The sequence below is a fragment of the Microcaecilia unicolor genome, chromosome 2 (genome assembly GCF_901765095.1).
Source record: "Microcaecilia unicolor chromosome 2, aMicUni1.1, whole genome shotgun sequence".
Classification (NCBI taxonomy): Eukaryota; Metazoa; Chordata; class Amphibia; order Gymnophiona; family Siphonopidae; genus Microcaecilia; species Microcaecilia unicolor.
In genome coordinates, this window is record NC_044032.1 from 547,765,985 (window position 1) to 547,782,730 (window position 16,746).

The 16,746-nt window shown below is 46.0% G+C and overlaps 1 protein-coding gene across 1 annotated transcript in view; it reads right to left on the reverse strand.

Annotated features, from left to right (window-relative positions):
• Nucleotides 1–16,746, reverse strand: part of GABRG1 (gamma-aminobutyric acid type A receptor gamma1 subunit) — a 154,144-nt gene that overhangs the window by 105,810 nt on the left and 31,588 nt on the right. Inside the window, 1 exon segment of the mRNA XM_030192633.1 lies at nucleotides 2,830–3,050. Coding sequence (XP_030048493.1) covers nucleotides 2,830–3,050 — 221 coding nt within the window.

A 16,746-nucleotide genomic window follows, 5' to 3' on the forward strand; every position in this document is an offset into this window, starting at 1 on the left:
ACCTTTATATTTATGCAGAATGGTGCATATCCTTACTTGGCACTTTGAGACAGACATGGGGAAGGCACTGCTTGCCCTGGGATTGGTAGCATGGAATGTTGCTACTATTTGGGTTTCTGTCAGGTACTTGTAAACTGGATTGGCCACTGTTGGAAACAGGATACTGGGCTAGATGGACCATTGGTCTGACCAGGAACTTTTAGCAGTCACTCCTGTCCCCACACTAAAAACCAAGGAGAACGCTTGTAAAAGCCAGGGTAGAATCTAAAGGGGTTCATCACTATGTCAGTGGAGTTCAGGTGGGAGGGTGAGAAATATGGCTCTTGTCAGAGAGATTGGGGGGAGGGGGGGTTATATCACCTTTTGTATCTGCTCCTTCATTTAAATCTGGGTCTAAAGTGGCATTTATGCATGCCTCGGGACAGATGGAAAAGCTAAAACAGATATATTTTTTTTAATAGATGTGTCTTTCCATTGTAAAATGAGAAGTACAACTCTATTGTGAGGCACACCCGCACCATGCCCAAGTCACATCCCCACCACTCCCTATTTAAATCTCTACATTCCAGGAGATAAAAATTTGCATGTGTAAAGTAATTTTAACATATAAATGTATCAATTTAAGTCTAGAAGCTTCTAAAAGGTCTTTGTTAGTGAATTAGATTCATATTTCAGGGAGTCTTTTACTAAAGGTTAGCTCAAGTTGTCTGCAGCAGGTCCCATTTTATTCCTATAGGCCCTGCTGCACATAACTCGAGCTAATATTTAGTAGAAGCAGTGCTTTTTTTGTGCCGGTACGCAACGGTACGGCGTACCGGCACCTTTTTTTGCCCGCCCCCCGCGACACTTCGGGTGAGTCCTGCACTTAGTTTTTTTTTTTTAAGACTCAGAACGCGCGAACGATGCAGCCGGCAGCGATTGAAAGAGGCTATCTGGGCTGGCGTCTGCGTCGGAGCTTCCCTCACCCTCTGCGAGTCCCGCGAAACAGGAAGTTGTAACAACGAAGGCGGGACTCGCAGAGGGTGAGGGAAGCTCCGACGCAGACGCCAGCCCAGACAGCCTCTTTCAATCGCTGCCGGCTGCATCGTTCGCACGTTCTGAGTCTTAAAAAAAAAAACTAAGTGCAGGACTCGCCCGGAGTGTCGCCGGGGGGGGGGGGGGGGGGGGGGAAAGGATTGGGGAAAGAGGGAAACCAACAGAGGGAAGGATTGGGGAAAGAGGGAAACCAACAGAGGGAAGGATTGGGGAGAGAGGGAAACCAACAGAGGGAAGGATTGGGGAGAGAGAGGGAAACCAACAGAGGGAAGGATTGGGGAGAGAGAGGGAAACCAACAGAGGAAAGGATGGGGAGAGAGAGGGAAAAACAGATGGAAGGATTGGGGAGAGAGGGGAAAAACAGATGGAAGGATTGGGGAGAAGGGAAAAAAGATGGAAGGATGGGGAGAGAGTGGAAAAACAGATGGAAGGATGGGGAGAGAGAGGGAAAACACAGATGGAAGGATTGGGGAGAGAGGGAAAAAACAGATGGAAGGATGGGGAGAGAGAGGGAAAACAGATGGAAGGATGGGGAGAGAGAGGGGGAAAAACAGATGGAAGGATGGGGAGAGAGAGAGGGAAAATGGAAGGATGGGGAGAGAAAGAGGGAAGACGCTGGATGGAAGAATGCAGAAAGAAATAGGGGAGACACTGGAAGGATGGGGAGAGAAAGCAGAGCTGCTGGATGGAAAAGGGGAATAGAGAAAGACTGGAGAATAAGAGGAAGGGGCATGGGGAGAACAAGGGTGAGGAAAAGATGAAAAGCCACAGGTAGATGAAGGAAATTAAAGAATGGATAGTAAGAATGAATTAAATCTGGACAGAGAGAGAGCCTGAAAAATATTGAAGAAAGCAAAGAAAAAGGAGACAAAAATGACAAATGGCACAGAAGAGTTAAGCGAAAACAAAGGAAAGCAGAATCACAGACTGGGACCAATATGGAAAGAAAAACAGTCACCAGACAACAAAGGTAGAAAAAAATCATTTTATTTTCATTTTAGTGTTTGTAATATGTCCAATTTGAGAATTTACATTGGCTGTCTTATTTTGCACTGGGTATACTGGAGCTGTAAGAGCTTACAGAGATTATTTATCATGAAAAAAAATCACGTTATTTTTTTCTCCTATAGTACTATAATATTTTCAATGATGTCTGTTTATATGCGCCATGGCTGGTATAGGGGGTGTGGTTATCATAGGGGTGGAGCCATATGTGGTGACCCCGCCCTTAATGAGTACCGGCACCTTTTTTTCTACAAAAAAAGCACTGAGTAGAAGACCCCCTCAATGTAAGAACAGACATTTACAGAAAAGTTTAGCTACCTTCTAGAAGTGACATGACCGAAGACGTCTTACTTGTTTTTCAAATAGAAACACAAGCTCCTTTTACTTTTCTGTGCTTAACAGTAATCTGTAAATTTGAGCCCCATATCAGGAGTGCAGAGGAGCGTGCCAACAACAAAAGTGATCAATGTTTCGGGGAAAGGAGGCTTACTCCTGGTCATGGGGCTCCCCTGTTTCTGCACGTAAAGGATGTCTACATTAGGTACCACAAAATAAAGATACGTAAATATATATATTTTTTGTTTTTACCTCTTACTTTACTGTGCATATGCAAGTTATTTGTTTTGTTTCTCTCCAGGGGGCAGCTAATTGAACGGCTCATCTTATCACCTGATGAGTCATATTTATTTACTAATATTATTACTGGAGTCACTATCATGTTTTTGTTTTCTTTCTCTCACTGTCTTACAATGAAACATCATCAATATTTTCACTGGTAAAGATGTTTACCTCAAAGTATACAACACCCGTCCATCACTCCAGATTCGCAGCAAACGATTTGGAGTTGTTATCCAGTGAGCATCAGATTTCCGCGAGTTTCTAAAGAAGGTATCAGGTATCCAGATCTTTCCAACCATGTTGCTGTTAAGCATAAGCACTTTCATGGTGCTATTAAATTTTAATCGATTGTCATACCAAGTTTGGGAAAAAATTATATCTATAGTATACTCCTGAAAAAAAAAAGCAAAGCAAAACACTAACATAAGATGTGCCGTAATGGTTCAGGATACTAGCATTCTCCAGGACATATCTACAGATATGTAGTGACTTTCTTAAATCTAAATAACTAATAATATTTTTTTGACTTTTCCTTCACAAACAGGTATAAACTCTTTATAAGCCAGATATGCTAACTGATCACAAACATTCATTATGTTCATGCTTCAGGCAAACGTGGTATTTCTGATTTCAGGATATATTACAAACTTTCTTCCAATGTTATTTCTGCTTCACTTTTCTCCATTCACAAATATCACTGCCTCTTTCTAACATTACTTACACATAACCCAAGTGATAAGGCATTCTGACCTTATCAGTCATACCATTAGTCTACATCCTCTGTGATCAGTGTCTTTGTATGTATTGGTGTCAGCTTTCCTCCTCTTCCTGCTATGCACTTTTCTTGGTGCCTTAGGTCTTCATTCCACCATGGCTGGTGCCACTTTACCCTTTGATGTCTTGGGAGTCTTCTTTTATCCACAGTACAGAAAGGAAATAATCATTGTGCCTCATGGCCCCCAAATACCAAATTCCTCCGGATAAGATTTCCTTCTAGGTGAACAAATATTGTGCATCCAATTGCCTCAGCATACCTTAAGTACTGGTGCCACTCACAATGCTGACCTGCCCATTGAAACCCAATGGTGAAATCTTTGAGGTAAACTCCACAAAACACGAAACAGAAATATCCAAACATAAACATTTTCATTGCTTTTAGGTCTTTGGCCTCCTATTGCAGTGCCTTTCATTTGTTTCATTCAATGTTGGTGCTTATTTACCTCTCTTATCCATTTGGAGTTTTCACACCAATGCTGGTGCCATTTTAATCCTTTCACAATGCTTTTGGGGTCTTCATGCCACTGTTTCATTTAAAGATTTCACATTTTAAAAAGTCTACCAACCCGTTTTGGTCTAGTCAAAGGTAGTTCTTGGTTTATCTGTACTGTTCCCCGTCAAAATTTAGGTGAATTCCAATCTTACTCAATTGTTTTGATGCATAATTAAGATATAACCAGCAACATTAGTTTTATTATAGTTTTATCTGTTTTAAATTGTACTCATGATGTTATTGACTTCAATGTTTGATGATAAAGTTATGATGACTTGCTAGAATTGACTGTTATATGTCCTACTGAAAACTCTGAACAAAGTATTAAAAAAAATAAGAACAGTAGAGGCACCACATCCTTTCATATCATCTTTATGGCAGTGTGACAGAAAGTAATCACTTAGGGACAGATTCTATATATGGTGTCAAGAAAATCCATGCGGAAAACATTTCTGTCTAAGCATATTCTATAAAGGGCACCTATATTTAGGTGCAGTATGCAGAATATGCTTAATTGATATCCTTGCGCCTAAAACTATGTGTCTCCATTTACACCTACGAAAATGTAGGTTTAGGCACATGGAGCCATATTCTATAACTAAGTGGTGCATAAATTTTAGAATGCCCACAAAATGCCCATTTCCTTGCCCATAACCATGCCTCTTTTTGCCTGCGTGCAGTAGAATTTAAGTGCAGGGCGTTATACAATACATTTAGCAAATTATGTGCATAAATTCTAATTATTGCCAATTGGTGCTCATAATTGCTTGTTAAATGGTGTTAACAACGCTGATTGGCTTGTTAAGCTAATTAAGTTACAAACGTTGTTACACAATGCACTTGGATTTCGGTGCAGAATGCTAGGCACACTATATAGAATCTGGGAGTCAGGACCAGGTACCTAGAAAATCCACATGGAAAACACTTCCGTCTAAGTGTACTCTATAAGGGGCACCTATATTTAGGTGTGGTATATATATAATTCGCTTGATATCCTAGTGTCTAAAGCCACGTGTCTCCATTTACACCAACAAAAACATGGTGTAAATCCCGGCGTGTAGATTTAGGCACATTGGGCCATATTCTATATCTATGCATGTAAATTTTAGAAAGACCATAAAACACCCATTTCCCTGCCCATAACCACGCCCCTCTTTGCCTGCAAGCATTAGAATTTAGGTGCAGCGCATTACAGAATATGTTTAGCAAGTTATGAACGTAAATTCTAATGATTGCCAATTAGTGCTCATTATTGTTAAATGCTGTTAATGTTGATTGGCTTGTTCAGCCAATTAATTTATATGTGTTGTTACAGAATACACTTGTATTCTGGCGCGGAATGCTAGGCATGCTGTATAGAATCCGAACGTTAAGTGGTATTTCCATACAGTGGGTGCTAACAGTTGTGTTCAAATTATGTGTGTAAATAATTAGAATGGCATATATGCAAATATATAAATACAAAAATTGCACACAAGCGCTGTTCTGTATATATGCTTATGCAGGGTAAAAGGGGTTATGGATTTGATATACTGCCTGTTGTACAACCAAAACAGGTTACTTTTTTAAAATTATTATTATATGTAGGTACTTTCTCTGTTCCTAGTGGATTCACAATCTGAGTTGTTGTACCTGAGGCAATAGAGGGTTAAATGACTTGCTCAGAATCACAATGAAGCCACAGTTGAAATTGAACTCAATTCTCCAGGTTCTCAGCCCACTGTATTATGAGGCTACTAGTACATAAGTACATAAGTACATAAGTAGCCATACTGGGAAAAGACCAAGGGTCCATCGAGCCCAGCATCCTGTCCACGACAGCGGCCAATCCAGGCCAAGGGCACCTGGCAAGCTTCCCAAACGAACAAACATTCTATACGTTATTCCTGGAATTTTGGATTTTTCCAAGTCCGTTTAGTAGCGGTTTATGGACTTGTCCTTTAGGAAATCGTCCAACCCCTTTTTAAACTCTGCTAAGCTAACCGCCTTCACCACTTTCTCCGGCAACGAATTCCAGAGTTTAATTACACGTTGGGTGAAGAAAAATTTTCTCCGATTTGTTTTAAATTTACTACACTGTAGTTTCATCGCATGCCCCCTAGTCCTAGTATTTTTGGAAAGCGTGAACAGACGCTTCACATCCACCGGTTCCACTCCACTCATTATTTTATATACCTCTATCATGTCTCCCCTCAGCCGTCTCTTCTCCAAGCTGTATAGCCCTAGCCTCCTTAGTCTTTCTTCATAGGGAAGTCGTCCCATCCCCGCTATCATTTTAGTCGCCCTTCGCTGCACCTTTTCCAATTCTACTATATCTTTCTTGAGATGCGCCGACCAGAATTGAACACAATACTCAAGGTGCGGTCGCAGCATGGAGCAATACAACGGCATTATAACATCCTCACACCTGTTTTCCATACCTTTCCTAATAATACCCAACATTCTATTCGCTTTCTTAGCCGCAGCAGCACACTGAGCAGAAGGTTTCAGTGTGTTATCGACGACGACACCCAGATCCCTCTCTTGGTCCGTAACTCCTAACGTGGAACCTTGCATGACGTAGCTATAATTCGGGTTCTTTTTTCCCACATGCATCACCTTGCACTTGCTCACATTAAACATCATCTGCCATTTAGCCGCCCAGTCTCCCAGTCTCGTAAGGTCCTCTTGTAATTTTTCACAATCCTGTCGCGATTTAACGACTTTGAATAACTTTGTGTCATCAGCAAATTTAATTACCTCGCTAGTTACTCCCATCTCTAAATCATTTATAAATATATTAAAAAGCAGTGGTCCTAGCACGGACCCCTGAGGAACCCCACTAACTACCCTTCTCCATTGTGAATACTGCCCATTTAACCCCACTCTCTGTTTCCTATCCTTCAACCAGTTTTTAATCCACAATAGGACATTTCCTCCTATCCCATGACCCTCCAATTTCCTCTGTAGCCTTTCATGAGGTACCTTGTCAAACGCCTTTTGAAAATCCAGATACACAATATCAACCGACTCCCTTTTTGTCCACATGTTTGTTCACTCCTTCAAAGAATTGAAGTAAATTGGTCAGGCAAGATTTCCCCACACAAAAGCCGTGCTGACTTGGTCTCAGTAATCCATGTCCTCGGATGTGCTCTGTAATTTTGTTTTTAATAATAGCCTCTACCATTTTCCCCGGCACCGACGTCAGACTCACCGGTCTATAATTTCCCGGATCTCCCCTGGAGCCTTTTTAAAAAATGGGCGTTACATTGGCCACCTTCCAATCTTCCGGTACCACGCTCGATTTTAAGGATAAGTTGCATATCACTAGCAGTAGCTCCGCAAGCTCGTTTTTCAGTTCTATCAGTACTCTAGGATGAATACCATCCGGTCCAGGAGATTTGCTACTCTTCAGTTTTCCGAACTGCCCCATTACGTCCTCCAGGTTTACCGTGAAGTCAGTAAGTTTCTCCGACTCGTCCGCTTGAAATACCATTTCCGACACCGGTATCCCACCCAAATCTTCCTCGGTGAAGACCGAAGCAAAGAATTCATTCAGTCTCTCCGCTACGTCTTTGTCTTCCTTGATCGCCCCTTTTACCCCTCGGTCATCCAGCGGCCCAACCGATTCTTTTGCCGGCTTCCTGCTTTTAATATACCGAAAAAATTTTTTACTATGTTTTTTTGCCTCTAATGCTATCTTTTTTTCATACTCCCTCTTGGCCTTCTTAATCTGCGCCTTGCATTTGCTTTGACACTCCTTATGCTGTTTCTTGTTATTTTCAGACGGTTCCTTCTTCCATTTTCTGAAGGCGTTTCTTTTAGCCCTAATAGCTTCCTTCACCTCACTTTTCAACCAGGCCGGGTGTCTTTTGGACTTCCGTCTTTCTTTTCTAATTTGCGGAATATGTATGGCCTGGGCCTCCAGGATGGTATTTTTGAACAGCGTCCACGCCTGTTGTACAGTTTTTACTCTCTCAGTTGCCCCCCTAAGTTTTTTTTTTACCGTTCTTCTCATTTTATCATATTCTCCTTTTTTAAAGTTAAACGCTAACGTATTTGACTTTCTGTGTACAGTTACTTCAAGGTCGATGTCAAAGCTGATCATATTATGGTCACTGTTATCAAGCGGCCCCAGTACCATAACGTCCCTCACCAGATCATGCGCTCCACTAAGGACCAAGTCTAGAATTTTTCCTTCTCTCGTCGGCTCCTGCACCAGTTGCTCCATAAAGCTGTCCTTGATTTCATCAAGGAATTGTATCTCTGTAGCGTGTCCCAATGTTACATTTACCCACTTCTGTCTTACACAGTGCATATTTTACAGGTAGATATACACATAAGTGGAGTCTAGGCAGAGCATGGGCAGGATTCACCCGTATGCAAATAACTTATAGAATATTGTAAGCTGTACATATGTTTCCAGCATTTAGGCGTGAGCACTTACACCAGCTCTATGGCTATCGTAAATACTTGTGCCTTAATTATGAATGTACAGTGGGGGAAATAAGTATTTGATCCCTTGCTGATTTTGTAAGTTTGCCCACTGACAAAGACATGAGCAGCCCATAATTGAAGGGTAGGTTATTGGTAACAGTGAGAGATAGCACATCACAAATTAAATCCGGAAAATCACATTGTGGAAAGTATATGAATTTATTTGCATTCTGCAGAGGGAAATAAGTATTTGATCCCCCACCAACCAGTAAGAGATCTGGCCCCTACAGACCAGGTAGATGCTCCAAATCAACTCGTTACCTGCATGACAGACAGCTGTCGGCAATGGTCACCTGTATGAAAGACACCTGTCCACAGACTCAGTGAATCAGTCAGACTCTAACCTCTACAAAATGGCCAAGAGCAAGGAGCTGTCTAAGGATGTCAGGGACAAGATCATACACCTGCACAAGGCTGGAATGGGCTACAAAACCATCAGTAAGACGCTGGGCGAGAAGGAGACAACTGTTGGTGCCATAGTAAGAAAATGGAAGAAGTACAAAATGACTGTCAATCGACAAAGATCTGGGGCTCCACGCAAAATCTCACCTCGTGGGGTATCCTTGATCATGAGGAAGGTTAGAAATCAGCCTACAACTACAAGGGGGGAACTTGTCAATGATCTCAAGGCAGCTGGGACCACTGTCACCACGAAAACCATTGGTAACACATTACGACATAACGGATTGCAATCCTGCAGTGCCCGCAAGGTCCCCCTGCTCCGGAAGGCACATGTGACGGCCCGTCTGAAGTTTGCCAGTGAACACCTGGATGATGCCGAGAGTGATTGGGAGAAGGTGCTGTGGTCAGATGAGACAAAAATTGAGCTCTTTGGCATGAACTCAACTCGCCGTGTTTGGAGGAAGAGAAATGCTGCCTATGACCCAAAGAACACCGTCCCCACTGTCAAGCATGGAGGTGGAAATGTTATGTTTTGGGGGTGTTTCTCTGCTAAGGGCACAGGACTACTTCACCGCATCAATGGGAGAATGGATGGGGCCATGTACCGTACAATTCTGAGTGACAACCTCCTTCCCTCCGCCAGGGCCTTAAAAATGGGTCGTGGCTGGGTCTTCCAGCACGACAATGACCCAAAACATACAGCCAAGGCAACAAAGGAGTGGCTCAGGAAGAAGCACATTAGGGTCATGGAGTGGCCTAGCCAGTCACCAGACCTTAATCCCATTGAAAACTTATGGAGGGAGCTGAAGCTGCGAGTTGCCAAGCGACAGCCCAGAACTCTTAATGATTTAGAGATGATCTGCAAAGAGGAGTGGACCAAAATTCCTCCTGACATGTGTGCAAACCTCATCATCAACTACAGAAGACGTCTGACCGCTGTGCTTGCCAACAAGGGTTTTGCCACCAAGTATTAGGTCTTGTTTGCCAGAGGGATCAAATACTTATTTCCCTCTGCAGAATGCAAATAAATTCATATACTTTCCACAATGTGATTTTCCGGATTTAATTTGTGATGTGCTATCTCTCACTGTTACCAATAACCTACCCTTCAATTATGGGCTGCTCATGTCTTTGTCAGTGGGCAAACTTACAAAATCAGCAAGGGATCAAATACTTATTTCCCCCACTGTATATCTGTTGTGCTAGTATGCCATTAAAGGAAAATAGGTGCCTAGGATCAGGTGCCATCTAACCACCTGTATTTAAGCACACTGCTATAGAATTGTGCTGTTAGAGAGTACTTTTATAAGGGGTGCATACTTTTAAGTGGTAACATACATGCCTAGTTTTGTAGTGCTTAAGTCATTTATGCATGAACTACCTGATGAGCCCATAAAAACGGGCTAGTATATGAAAGGGGGGGTTGAAAGCCCCTTCCCGTCGCCGCTGCAAGGCCCCCCCCCCCCCACCGCCGAGCTCGCACCCCCCCGAGTCGCCGCCACCACCCCTCCATCCAGCCCCTCACTCCGCTATTGAAACAGCGACCACAGCACACAGCTCTGCTAAGCTGCCTTCGGCCTTCCTTCTTCTTCTCTGCCTGTGTCCCGCCCTTGTGTGATGTAACGTCGTCGAGGGCGGGACACAGGCAGAGAAGAAGAAGTAAGGACGGCAGCTCAGCAGAGCTGTGTGCTGCGTTCCCTCGCTGTTTCAATAGCGGAGCGAGGGCCCGGCCGGGTGGAGGGAGAGTTAGCGACGGCGGTTTCATCCCTCGCAAATGCGCAGCAGAGACCCTCTCTGTTCCGCCCCCATCATAACGTACTGACGCGGGGGCGGGGCAGAGAGGGTCTCTACTGCGCATTTGCGAGTGAGTACGACACTCGCCATTTATATGTTTGATGTGGCCACAAAATACCCAGGTAAAATGACCTCTTATAAAACGCCAACTCTTGCAAAAGTATGTGCTATGAAACGATAGCATGTACTTTGCTGGTGGGGATGAACAGGGATGGAATTTGGACACTGCATAGGCACAGCATGTCAAGTGGAAGAGTAACCTAGTGGTTAGTGCAGTGGATGTTGATCCTGAGGAACTGGGTTCAATTCCCACTGCAGCTCCTTGTAACTCTGGGCAAGTCACTTAACCCTCCATTGCCCCAGGTACAAATAAGTATCTGTATATGCTATGTAAACCACTTTGAATGTAGTTGCAAAAACCACAGACAGGCAGCATATCAAGTCCAATTTCCCTTCCCTAAATCAAAAAATACTATAATTTATGAATGTACTTGAAAAATATCATTGACATGTATACCAACATGCTCTAAGGCTGGTATAAATATCTGCACCTGATGCTTAAGCTAGTGTTTTATTTCCAATTGTTACCTCTGTGTGCTATTATATTACATATTCAGTTCTCTGTTATTTTCTTACAGGTTGCATTTGTAAAGGAGCTTTTAATTATCTAGATCTGTGCCTGTTCTGGAGTCCATGGTCACGCTACCGCTGTGATGTCAGCCAGCTTCATGATCTTGCTCATATAGCTGAAGCTTGGGCTTGCTCCCTGGGACGAGCTCTTTTTGGGATAAAATGTTTTACATATTTTCTTCTTCACCTTCTTGAATTATATTTTGAGCAGTAGACTATCAATAAAACTTTTATTTTAGCTTTGCCTATTTTTTTACTGTTAGTTTGGGTGAATATGGCTGCGGCTCCCTTAATGGCCCCCACGACCTTGGAAGGCTTACCCTTCTGCATACTCGGGTAAGAAATGTAGACTTGTTTTTGGATTGTTCTACTCACTGTTCAGTAGACAGCATTTACGTTTCTGGAGCATACTGCTGTTAAATTGTAGATCCTTCAGGTCTAAAGTAGAGTTACTGGCAGATTTAATTACCGATCCTCAAGATCAAATCATATGTCTCACTGAAATGTGGTTCAAACATGGAAACATAGAGAATAATCTTGTCTTTATCAAGCTTTACCTTCTCATTTTGATATTTTTTTCTCTGTCTCATTCCTCTAAAAAGGATGGAGGACTAGCTCTAATCTATGATAGAAGTTTATCTTCGGTTGAGTTTTCTCTCCCTAACCTTCTTAATCGAGAAGTCTTACTAGTTAAGCTTAATACTTTTCCTGCTCTTCACTTTGTTCTGTTCTATTGCACCCCTGGCCTTCCCTCTTTGGTTTGGGATAATATTGCACAAACTACTGCTGATCTCTCTTGTGAAATTTTCAGATTTGATCATTCTAAGGACTAATTTATATCTGGATGATCCTTCCAGCTCTAAGGTAAAATTATGTATCATACCTGATAATTTTCTTTCCATTAATCATAGCTGATCAATCCATAGACTGGTGGGTTGTGTCCATCTACCAGCAGGTGGAGATAGAGAGCAATCCTTTTGCCTCCCTATATGTGGTCATGTGCTGCCGGAAACTCCTCAGTATGTCGATATCCAAGCTCCATCCGCAGGACTCAGCACTTAGAGAATTACACCCACAAAGGGACACTCTGCCCAGCTCACCACCGCCGAAACGGGGGGAGGGGAATTAACCCAGCTCATCCCCACACAAGTGGGGGAGGGGAATCCGTCCAGCCCATCCCCGCGGAGCGGGGGAGGGACACCACCCCGCCGATGCGGGGGGATCTGGCTTATCCTGCAACCGCAACCGCGGGAGGAGCTGACTGACCCTAACACCGCCGAAGCGGGAAGGGTACAAAGCTGCCCTACAGCCGCACGAAGCGGGAGGGAGCGCCGGCAGAATTTATGTCTCAATTCAGCCCCGTAAAACGGAGGGGAGTGGAATGCAGCAGCTCACTGTAACACAAACTCGTCTCAACTCTTGAAGAATCCAATTGAAAAAACTTGAACACGAAGTCCTCCTGAAGGAACTGAAGACTAAACTTGAACCTGAAATGCAACCAGAATATAAACAGTACAGATATCTGGGAGGGGCTATGGATTGATCAGCTATGATTAATGGAAAGAAAATTATCAGGTATGATTATACATAATTTTACCTTCCATATCATCATGCTGATCAATCCATAGACTGGTGGGATGTACCGAAGCAGTACTCACCCAGGGCGGGACATTGAAATCCCTGACCGCAACACTGAAGCTCCAAACCGTGCCTCCGCCCGAGCAGCCACAGTCAAGCGGTAATGCCTGGAGAAGGTATGGGCCGATGCCCAAGTTGCCGCCTTGCACATCTCTTCCAAGGAGACGGACCCGGCCTCTGCCATCGAGGCCGCCTGAGCTCTAGTGGAGTGAGCCTTCAGCTGAATAGGCGGCACCTTCCCCGCGGCCACATAAGCCGCTGCAATGGCTTCCTTGACCCATCTTGCCACTGTAGGCTTAGCAGCCTGCAGACCCTTACGAGGACCTGCAAACAGGACAAACAGATGATCCGATTTCCGGAAATCATTGGTCACTTCCAAGTATCTGATGATGACTCGTCTCACATCCAGAAATTTGAGAGCAGAGTATTCCTCTGGGTAGTCCTCCCTACGAAAGGAAGGGAGACAGAGCTGCTGATTCACATGGAAGCGAGAAACAATCTTGGGCAGGAAGGAAGGCACTGTGCGAATAGTCACTCCTGCCTCAGTGAACTGCAGAAAAGGCTCTCGACATGAGAGTGCCTGGAGCTCGGAAACTCTTCTGGCTGAAGTGATAGCCACCAAAAAGACTGCTTTCAACGTCAGGTCTTTCAGAGATGCCCTCGACAAGGGTTCAAAAGGCGGCTTCTGCAAGGCTCTTAGCACCAGGTTGATATTCCACGCAGGCACCACTGAGTGCAGAGGAGGGCGCAGGTGATTAACTCCCTTGAGGAAACGTACCACATCTGGCTGCGAAGCCAGGGAAGCACCCTTCAGGCGGCCCCTGAAGGAAGCCAGAGCCGCTACCTGGACTTTAAGGGAACTGAGCGACAGACCTTTCTCCAGACCTTCTTGCAGGAACGCCAGCACTGAAGAAATTGGAGCAGTAAAGGGAGAAAGTGAGCCTGCTTCACACCACGCTGCAAAGGTACGCCAAACCCTGGCGTAAGCAGTAGAAGTAGAGCGCTTCCTCGCTCTCAGCATAGTGGCGATGACCTTGTCTGAGAAGCCCTTCTTCCTCAGACTCTGCCGCTCAATAGCCAGGTCGTAAGACCAAAGGGGGAGGGATCCTCCATCACCACGGGACCCTGATGCAACAGGCCCTGCTCCACTGGCAGCCGCAGAGGGTCGTCCACTGAGAGCCTGATCAAGTCCGCATACCAGGGACGTCTGGGCCAGTCCGGACCCACCAGGATTATTCGGCCCGGATGCTTTGCCACCCAATCTAGTACCCTGCCCAACATGGGCCAGGGCGGGAACACATAGAGAAGCTCCTGTGTCGGCCACTGTTGGAGAAGAACATCTACTCCCAGAGATCGAGGGTCCCGTCCTCTGCTGAAAAAGCGCGGCACTTGGCAATTGGCCGATGACACCATCAGATCTAGGCTCGGCTGGCCCCAGCGCTTCGTGATGTCCAAGAACGCCTGAGCCGATAACTGCCACTCTCCGGGATCCAAGGTATGGCGACTGAGAAAGTCCGCCTTGACATTCATGACTCCGGCAATGTGGGCCGCTGACAGCTGTTCCAGGTTCGCTTCCGCCCACTGGCATAGATTCATGGCTTCCTTGGCTAGAGGGGCGCTCTTGGTACCTCCCTGGCGGTTGACATAGGCCACAGCCGTGGCATTGTCCGACAGGACCCGTACTGGCTTCAACGCCAGTACCGGGAGGAACTCCAAAAGCGCAAACCGAATGGCTCTGAGTTCCAGGAGGTTGATAGACCACTTTGCCTCTGCAGGAGACCAGAGCCCCTGCGCTGTCCTTCCCAAGCAGTGGGCTCCCCAGCCCGTCAAAGAGGCGTCCGTCGTGACGACAATCCACTCCGGGGTCACAAGAGGCATCCCTGCAGACAACTTGTCTGTCTTCAGCCACCAGCTCAGCACCTTGCGCACTGCTGGGTCCAAGGGAAGGCGCACAGCATAATCCTCCGACACCGGAGTCCAGCGCTGCAGCAGAGAGTGTTGTAGTGGTCTCATATGAGCCCTGGCCCAGGGCACTACTTCCATCATGGCCGTCATAGAGCCCAACAGCTGCACATAGTCCCAAGCCCGAAGCGGAGAGGCTACTAGGAACTGGTCCACCTGAGCCTGAAGTTTGACAATCCGATTGTCCGGCAGGAACACTCTGCCTACTTGGGTGTCGAATCGAACTCCCAGATACTCCAGGGACTGAGTCGGGCGCAGCTGGCTTTTCTCCCAGTTGATGATCCACCCCAGGGAGCTCAAAAGAGCAATCACCCGGTCCACAGCTTTGCCGCACTCTGCATAAGAGGGGGCTCGGATCAACCAGTCGTCCAGATAAGGATGGACTTGTACTCCTTCCTTTCGCAGGAAGGCCGCGATGACCACCATTACTTTGGAGAAGGTCCGCGGAGCAGTAGCCAACCCGAACGGGAGGGCTCTGAACTGGAAGTGTCGGCCCAGGACTGCAAAACGCAGAAAGCGTTGATGAGGAGGCCAGATGGGAATATGCAAGTACGCTTCCTTGATGTCCAAGGATGCCAGGAAATCCCCTGCCTTCACTGCCGCTATAACAGAGCGGAGAGTCTCCATGCGAAAGTGCCGAACTTTCAAGGCCCGATTGACCCCTTTGAGGTCGAGGCCGTACAGAACCTCCTTTCTTTGGTACCACAAAATAATGGAATAACGTCCCTTGCCAAGCTGATTTTCTGGCACCGGAACGACCGCACCCAGGCGGATCAGATTGTCCAAGGTTTGCTGCACTGCCACAGCTTTGACCGGAGACTTGCAGGGAGAGAGTACAAACCCGTCTCTTAAGGGTCGGCAGAACTCTAGCTTGTAGCCGTCTCTGATGACTTCCAGCACCCAAGCGTCTGAAGTTCTGGTCCACTCGCCCAGAAACGAGGACAGGCGTCCTCCAACCGGCACTCGCAAGAGCGGGGGAGAAACATGCTGCGCATCCAAAGTGGCGTCCGGCGCAACACTCTGCGAAGGAGCCGCGCGGGAAGAACGGCGCTTAACTTTAGCCGCTTTTTTGCCGTCGCCCAAATCAAAGGCGGCCATGGCATTAACGTCTCCCAGCTCAAGGGCGGCCCAAGAAGAAGCCGTCCGAGCAGAGTGGCCGGCCAAGATGGCGGAGGCGAGCAGCGGGGGATGGGCGTTTATGGCGGGAAAAACCGCCGCACCGGAGGAAGACCCGGGACACTGACCGGCCTCCGAACTGACACCCAACAAGTGCGAATCAGACTTTAACACCCCCGCATCCCCGCTAGAAGCGCACACGTGGTCCGGGGAGCGATCCTTCGCGCCCTCGCCCTCCGACACCATAGGCCACGTGGAGATCGATCGGGGAACCCCCTGCCCGCTATAAAAAGGTAAAAATTACCTGCTTCTAGCTCCGAGCTGTAACGACCTGGTGTCCCAGTGAGTAGCTGCAATAAACGTTTAAATAAACGTCGAAATAAACGCCCTTAAGGACGTCCAAAATTTTTTTTTTTTTTTTTACGGAGCCAGCGGGAGGGGGGAGAAAAGGAGGGACCTGGCGCCACCAGGTTTGCACTTGCTCAAGAAGAGCCCTCAACCCCAGGTACTCAACAAAACCTAAAAATTAGGCTTGGAGACCTAGCCAGAGCTGCTGCTGTGTGTGACCACCACCTGCTGAGATAGAGAACATACTGGGGAGTTTCCGGCAGCACATGACCACATATAGGGAGGCAAAAGGATTGCTCTCTATCTCCACCTGCTGGTAGATGGACACAACCCACCAGTCTATGGATTGATCAGCATGATGATATGGAAAGTCGATTTCTTTAAAACTTTGTAAATGACTTAGATTTTGTTCAATGGATTTGGGAGGTCACACTCTTGACTTGATGATTTCT